This window comes from Triticum urartu, chromosome 2 (genome assembly GCF_003073215.2).
Source record: "Triticum urartu cultivar G1812 chromosome 2, Tu2.1, whole genome shotgun sequence".
Lineage (NCBI taxonomy): Eukaryota > Viridiplantae > Streptophyta > Magnoliopsida > Poales > Poaceae > Triticum > Triticum urartu.
In genome coordinates, this window is record NC_053023.1 from 686,509,473 (window position 1) to 686,518,001 (window position 8,529).

Here is an 8,529-nt window from a genome sequence, read left to right on the forward strand (position 1 = left end):
CCTGGCTTTCCAGTGCCTTTTCAGTTACCTCACTGCAGATACTTCATCTGGAGGAGTGTAGGGAATGGCAAATTCTATCTACTCATGGAATGCATTCCCTTAGGAAGCTGACATTGATCAGGAGTTGAATTTAATGGAACTCTCAGTTCCTTCCTTGGTAGAGTTGATCCTGATTGGCATGCCAAAATTGAAAAAATGTACCGGTTCTTATGGAATGGATTTGACTTCCCATTTAAGTGTTTTGATGATCAAGAACTGCCCTCAACTGAATGAGTTCACTCTTTTCCAGAGTTACTCTTCTTTCGACGCTGAGCAGAAATCCTGGTTTCCATCTCTCAGCAAACTGTCCATCGGGCAGTGTCCTCATATAATCAAGTAATTCCCTTCTCTCTAATTTTTCATGTTCATTTGCAAATTGTTGGACACTTACTTTGATAAATGATGTTGCAGCAACTGGCCAATCCTTCCACTAAGAGAAATGGGGGCACTCAAGGAGTTGGAGTTGATGGATCTGCATGTTGTCAGAGTGTCAGTTCCTTCTCTGGAGAAGTTGGCGTTGACTAAAATGCCAATCCTGGAATATTGCAGCAGTCTAACGACTTCTCCACCTCTCCAATCTTCACCTCCTGAAGGAGATCAGAATGAATTGGTGTCTAATCTCCGTAGACTCACCATCCATGATTGCCCATGTTTGATAGTGTCACATCCTCTTCCGCCTTCTGCTCTAATTTCTGAGTTGTCCATCAGTGGGGTTTCGACACTTCCAACAATGAGGATAAACTGGAGACGTTTCACTATCGAATCTAATGAGTTGTGTATGCTGGATGAGAGTATCTTGGCATTTCATAATCTGAGGGGCATAACATTGTTTCGAATAAGAAGCTGTCCAAATCTGATCTCTCTTTCAAGTGAATCTTTCAGCCAGCTCATTGCTTTAGAGACTTTATCTATACATGAATGCCCTAATCTTACTATGTCAAACATTATGCCAGAGGTTGTCCAGGAAAACAGCACATCTACAAGCAGCCTTGTCCCCCCATCTCTCAAACGTGTCAACATTAGCACATGTGGCGTAACTGGGAGGTGGCTATCTCAACTGCTTTCACATTCGCAGTCCCTTGAGGAGTTGCTGTTAACTGGCTGTCCGCAGATAAAGTTTCTATCAATCAGTCAACCTAGAGAAACGGAAGGGACCAGCAGTTTGGTTTCAGCAGTGACGACCTCGGCCCAAGATGAACATGAATTGAAACTGCCATATAATCTCCTATGTTCTCTCAAGGCGCTATGCATTCAGCTAAGCCTGGATCTGAAGTTCATTGGGGGTAATACAGGCTCTACAAGATTCAGCTCTCTTACGCAGCTTTTCCTTCATGGTTGCCCCAAGCTACTCTCATTGTTGGTGGGTGAAACAAAAGATGATGGTACCATGGATGTTGGATTACTCCCACCATCACTTGAAGACCTTAGTATCGGTCCTCTCCCAGAAAACTTGCAGTCATTCACTCCTGAAGGCCTTTTGTACCTCAAAAAGTTACGTCTATCTTATGGCCCATGTTTGAAGTCTGTACAGCTGCATTCCTGTACGGCCTTAGAGGAGCTGGATATCATGGGGTGTGTCCAGCTGACTGTACTGGAGGGCTTGCAGTTTCTCAGCTCCCTTCGAAGCTTGAAGATGGAGATGAATTCCGAGCTGTCTTGTGCATGGGATCTCAAACTGCAGGAACAAGAGCAGGGTGGGAATCAAATTCAGTTATTTCCTCGGTCACTTGATAAACTTGAGATCACGGCCGTCACGGACAGGGTCCAATCCCGTCTTCTGTCCTGCCTTCCTGCCATGACCAAATTAGCAGTACAGAGAAGTCCGGAACTGACGTCTCTACAGTTGGCATGCTGCACGGCACTGAAAGAGTTGGAAATTGGAGACTGCGACTTGCTTGCGTCGATCGAGGGCCTCCAGTTCTGTAGAAACCTGACATCCTTTAAAGTATTTAACTCCCCCGGCCTACCTTCCTGTTTTCAACTTTTGTCCGACCAGCAAGGTGTCTGTGAAGTATGGTCTGGATTGAAAACTCTTGTGGCTAGTGACGCATCTATCCTGTCCAGGCCGTTCTGCAAACAGCTGACTTCCCTAAGACGTCTACAGTTTGGCTCTGCGTATAGTGCAAGCTTGGTGAACCTAACAGACGAACAAGAGAGAGCTTTACAGCTTCTAACCTCACTCCAAGAACTTCAATTCCTGAGATGCCCGAATCTCTTATCACTTCCTGCAATCCTATATAGCCTGACCTCCCTCGGAACATTATCTATCGTACATTGTAGGAGCATCACAAGGTTGCCAGACATGGGCTTTGCACCTTCGCTCAGTCACCTTGAGGTAGCCTATTGCAGTGAGGAGCTAGGTATGGAGTGCAGAATTGCAGCAACTGAAAAGCTAAGAGTCACAATTGATTATGTGGATGTGAATTAATTCAACAATATCTACTTCTGAGGTACACATTCGGAACATTTTTCCTACAGTGTTAGTCTACATGCTCACCCTCTTCTTGCTAAATGTAATTCATCTCTATCCAGGCTGCAGCCACCCGAGATGTTGTACACATTTCTGCACTCACTGTCACCAGCACATTTTGTGCAAGTGCCATTCACCCCTTTGGCTTTCCACAAGCTGCTTTAGTCGCATGTGGGATGGATGCAGAAACCATGGTTGCAATAGGCGTCTTTTTGTTTATCAGGGGCATTGTGACCAGTTGCTCATCGCCATGAGCTTCCGCTATAGCAAGCCTTACCATGGTATGCTTCTTTGTACTTCTATTTTTATCCTGATTAGCTTTGTTAGTGGATCAGTGCTGTAGACATGCAAAACTTGGCATATTAATCCTTCTTGGTTACTTTTTGATTAACAGATGTACACATTTGAGTATGTTTTTCTGCTACCTAATTACGCATCCCATCTTGTCCAATACTGTTAATCACCCTTCTGATCAGCACATGTCGATGCTGTTAGCTAGGCTCTTCTGCATGGTTTGATACAAAAAATGTTGTTAACTAGAAACATCATTGTGCACTCTCAGACAATTTATTATTGTATAATTTCTTCTGTGAAGCATTAAATTGGCTCGTACTTCCTATTTGTAGTTGACTTTCAGCATGAGGCATGATTTAAAATTGTAGGAGAAACATAAAGTTTATTAGTTACCACCATCTGTCTCATGATGCAATTTCGCTGTGAAAAAAGGATGATACTTAGCAATAGGTTTGTTGCTGAAGTGTTGTTATTTTGCTCTAGGTTTGTTGCTTCAGCAATATACATCACGGCATTGGAATCTGCGGTCAACCAGGACTACCTGTTGAGTGATGAGTACACATTAACTTGACGATTCCATGGCTCAACCATTGCAGGTACATTCTGTTTATTGTTTGATTGTCGTCAGGCCTTCATCGCTAGGCACCCTGTCTGATTCATCTGTTGCACCTTATCTGACATTCATGTATATTTGCCTGCTTTTATATGGTGGGCATTTGTTTCAGATTTTGGCCAAGTAATATCATAGTATCCAAAGAAAGTGAAGTCCAAAAAATAAGTTTGCTCGTAAAAATGAAAAAAAAACTATGCCTCTGTAGCCAACTGTATAAAATTTTATGTTATGAATATGAAATCACTCCAGGGCTCCTGTTAGCATCTTCATCATCCTATAAGCAGAATGAATTAGGAGCTTGTTTGATAGCTACTCACCTTTGCTAGTCTGGAGCCTGCAACATGCATATCTATTCTAAGTAGGCCTGAATTTACTGATGAATAACTTTGATGGTGTCAGGTGTGTATTGGCAGTTGGGCCATGCCCATGAAAAACTGAAGAAGGTACAGCAAATCAGTCGGTGACAATCTCTCCTACGAGGACTCGAGGTCGAAGTCAGTCGAGGGGGCAGCAGTGGAAGCAACTCGTATGGAATATGGGACTTTTATATATGAACCTGCCGGGAACTAAACGAGTCGTACCACCAACATACCGCCTCGTTTCGCTTCCTCCATCGTCTGCTCATCTCACGACCTCCTCTACCACCTTCTCTCTTCTCAGCAGCGCAGTGGATAGTTAAAATAATGTTTCAAAAAATTAGCGCAGTGGGTGACACTCAACCCGTGTTACCCATCAAGGTTGGGTCATCACTAAATTTGAAGTTCCTGGAGATGCTCTCATCGAGCTCGGCAAAGAGAGCTTTCTGGCCGCCCATTTAGTTTGAGGCACCTGTGTTCAGAACTTCAGATACTAGGCCTCGTAGAAAGCTTTGTATAAGATGATAGGAAAAGAAGCCACCCTGTTTGTATTCTACTGTATAACGAGGCAACAAATATTTCCAAAGCCGAAGTGCTACCATTTGTGGAACAGAGGGAGACCACACCCGGATTAAAGATGGAAAGTAGAAATACAGTAGAATGACGACACCACTCAGTAAGAATTGAATTTGTACTTTGCTATGCGACCTTCTGTGCCGAGATTCCATTCTCTGCATTGCATCTGATTGGGCACTGGAGGGTATGGCTTGCAAGTGTAGGTGATCTGCTCCAATAACCTGTGCCTTGTAGAGACAAAACTTCTATATATGTTTTTTGGTATATTATCTCCATGCACACTTGATCATCGACAGAGCTTAGTCTAACCACCGAATGCTCGAAAAGATTGTTGTTTGCAGAACATGATAAGATCAAGACAAGGACATCATTTTTTTTTGGCGAAATAGTACAAGGACATCAACCTAACTAGTACTCACATTATCTTACCCTTCATTGTACTCCCTCCGTCCCATAATGTAAGATGTTTTTTGACACTACATTATGAGACGGAGGACGGAGGGAGTACTATCTAATAATAATAGTGCGTCGTCGATATTATAAAACTCCCATGATAGACCGTCACCTGAGAAAACCGTTATCAATTACATGATGTGAGACAGTACACTCGTGGTTTGTTTTTCTTCTTGAAAGCCTCCTATGGTAATTAAGTTACCTAAGATAATTTTTGTAATTTAAACTGACAAGGTTTTATGCTCTCAACCGAGAATCTCCACCCTCTTCCTAGGACCGAAAGCCTACTTTTCCCCTAGAGCATCTCTAGCAGATCCGGTAAAGCTGCTTCCCGCAAAATACGTTTACGAGCGGCCTGCAAAAAAGTTTACGGTGTCGCGGGGCCTCTGGCGGAACAAATCCCATAAACTAGATACATGCGTATCTACATGAATCTAACACATTAATTTTGGATAGGACGGAGTACTAAATTGCTCATGATATTTGCTATGGGTCATGTCAGACTAGATCTTACTGTCTTGTTTGCAAATCCCGCGCGCAGGGTGACGGTACAAAACTCCCTCATACGATGCTCACCGGGGCACAAATCCTTGTTGTCCAAACAAATGCCACACTGCGAATCGAGATCAATCTCATTACTAGTACGTACAGTCTTAAAGATTAGTGCTAGCAGTTGAATTCAGATCTGACAGATTCTATAGTGCAAATACGTACCGCGCTGATCTCCTTAACCATTTTCGCTCGAGAGAGGGACGTGAGGAGGAGGGGGCGAAAAGAGCAGTCACTTCCAACCCCTAAGCTGACGATGGCGGCGGCGGCGTCCGGAGATTTCAAAAAGCGCGTACGCCCGGCGTCTCCGATCTTATATTGGAGCGGTCATGGCGGTGGTAGGAGGCCCCGATGCCACGGGTGGTTAGGAGGAAGGCGATGCAATCACGGGATTTCGGGAGAGGTGGCGTGCGTGAGTTATGGGATCTTTTAACATATATCATCGAGATAAAAAAAGAACATTATGTTGTGCTATACATTTCATAAGGGTGAACTAGGTTTTTGGTTCGAAACAAGTTTGAACGATATATAATTCCAAAATTGGCCTTGTCCATTTTCCAAATAAGTTTCACAACTATACATGCCATGACCAATGCAAGCAAGCATGCAAAATGGTTTTTAGTTTAGCGAAGTTTTTCATTTTCGGACGAAAATGCCCGAATGTGGCCGCACGTGACAACACTTGCAATCATTGCCGAAAATGGTTCAAACTAGGCATGGAGGCGTACAATGGCCATGAATTGTCACCACAAAAAAGTTCGGTTGACTTAAGATATGTGAACAAACCATCGGGCATTTTCGGAGGGTGCCAGGCTAGCCCGGAAGGGCGAGTCCGGGAGCACCTCCATGTTAACACCACATACAAATGATTCCAACTTTTTTCATGCCCTCCCATGAGAAAATCAAGCAAACATGCAAATATGGTTCTCAGTTTCGACAACTTCTCCATGTATTGGGATTTACTTATATCGAAAATGCCCGAAAACTGGCCCCACGTGACATTAGTTGCAAACTTTACTAAGAATACTTCAAACTTGGCATGGAGGACTAACATGACCATGAGTTGTTACCCCGAAAATTTTGTGTTGATTCAAGAAAGGTCAACAAACCAGCATGTGTCTTCTCAGAGGATGCCATGTTAGCCCAAAGGAAGGGCACGTATTGGAGCAACTCCGTGTTTACAATATCCACAAATGATGCCAACTTTATTTCATGATCTCCCATGAGAAAATCAATAATGCATTCACAACGGTTTTTAATTTGTCCAACATTTATAATCCTTCTGCAATTTCGAAGCGAAAGAGAAACATCGCTTGCATGGTCTACCCCCCTAGCCACACATCGAAAGGAGGGGGCACATGATGCATTACACTTTGTTTGTCTTATGGTGGACCTAGTTGACACACCAAGCCTAGTTGGATCATTGGCCTACACCGGATTCCATGTCGTATGAAAGCTCGGGCACATCAACTGCTCCCGTCTAGAACCTTCGAACTGCACTGTCCACTTTGTGAAGCAAGTACAACATGAAATTTGTGAAATTCTCCCAAGCTTTTAAAGTGCATCTCACGACAAAATCAAGCAAGCATGCAAAAATGCTATTTAGTTTACACAAAATTTTGCATGTACTATAATTTTTTCGGCCGAAAATACTCCCAAACTGGTCACACGTGAATCATATTGCAAACTTTACAAAAAAATGGTTCAAACATGGCATGGAGGCCTAACATGGCCTTCAATAGTCACCCCAAAAAGTTGGGTCGATTTCGTACAGGTCAGGATAGTACTATAGCATCTGCTCTCAAAGGGCGCCAGGCTCGGCCGGAAGGGCTTGTGTCGGGGAACCTCCATATTCACACCATCTTCATATTTTGTCAAATATATTTCATGGCCTCCCATGACCAAATGAAGCATGCATGCACAATGGTTGTAAGTTTCTACTAGATTTTCCATTTTCTTCCATTTTTCGGTCATAAATGCTCGAAAAGTGGCCGCAATTGCCAAAACTTGCAATTTTTGCTGAAACTCATTTTAATGTTGTCCTGGAAGCCTGTAATGTAACATTTTCCATTGCATGTCATAACTTGGGTTCATTCCACATGAAGCATGATCTACTTGGTTTGTACATTCGACAGTGTAGCACGAAGGTTCTCGACGGAGGCAGTGCGTGTACTGCATCGACTCCATGGATGGAATCCAGTTTGAACCAATGTTCGCACTTGGTATGGTGTCAATTAGGTCTACCCTTAGGCAATAAAGCTTGAAGGCATCATGTGCTAGCACTTTTGATGGTTGTCTATGGATAGACCGTCTGGGAGGTGAAAAAATCATGAAAATCATGTGTAACCTTGAATGCACTGTGCATGCATGCTTGATTTGGTTCATGGGATGGCATCAAAATAACTTGGAATCCTATGTACATGGTGTATTGAAGGAGGTGGCCCGACACGGGCCCTTCCGGGCTATCCTTGTACCCTCCGAAAGCGCATGTTGGTTTATTGACCTATATTAAATGACCGACAAGTTTGTAGGGTTACAATCCATGGCCATGTTAGGGATACATATGCCAAGTTTGAACCATTTTCATCTAAGTTTGCAAGTTTTTTCATGTGTAAAAATCTTAGTGTAAACTAAGAAGCATTTCGCATGGCAGCTTGTTTTGGTCATGGGATTCCATGGGAATTAGTACACATCATTTTGTATTGTAGATGATCTACTAAACATGGGGGTGCCCCCAAACACGCCCTTGCGGCCTTGACTGGCACCTCCGAAATCACATGCTGGTTTGTTGACCTACCTGAAATCAACCCAACTTTGCAGGGTTGCAAGCCATGGTAATTACTGGGGTACTTTCAAATTTCAACCATTTTCAGTGAAGTTGCAAGTTTAGTCACATACGGCCAATTTTCGGGCATTTTTAGAACAAACAACATATTTTACCACTTAAAAATGCATTCCTTTCTCGACGACACATTTGATTTTTCTTCGGAACATTACATTTTTTTGGCTAATGTTTCAACCACCCATAACTCACGCCGCCCAGATCTCCCGAAATCCCACGATTACAGCTCCTTCCTCGTAACCACCCGCAGCATCCAGGTCCCCTACAACCTCCCACGACCGCTGCAAGATCAGATTGTAACCGCCGCCCGCCGCCCGCCGCCCACCGCCAACGTCGC

General features: G+C 43.5%; 1 protein-coding gene across 1 annotated transcript; it reads left to right on the forward strand.

Annotated features, from left to right (window-relative positions):
• Positions 1 to 6: 6 nt before the first annotated feature.
• Positions 7 to 4,614, forward strand: LOC125539739. The gene is made up of 5 exons (XM_048703248.1): positions 7 to 375; positions 451 to 2,489; positions 2,572 to 2,790; positions 3,287 to 3,399; positions 3,816 to 4,614. The coding sequence occupies exons 1-2, from the start codon at positions 134 to 136 to the stop codon at positions 2,465 to 2,467; spliced, it is 2,259 nt and encodes a 752-aa protein (XP_048559205.1). The 5' UTR covers positions 7 to 133; the 3' UTR covers positions 2,468 to 2,489; positions 2,572 to 2,790; positions 3,287 to 3,399; positions 3,816 to 4,614.
• Positions 4,615 to 8,529: the final 3,915 nt, after the last annotated feature.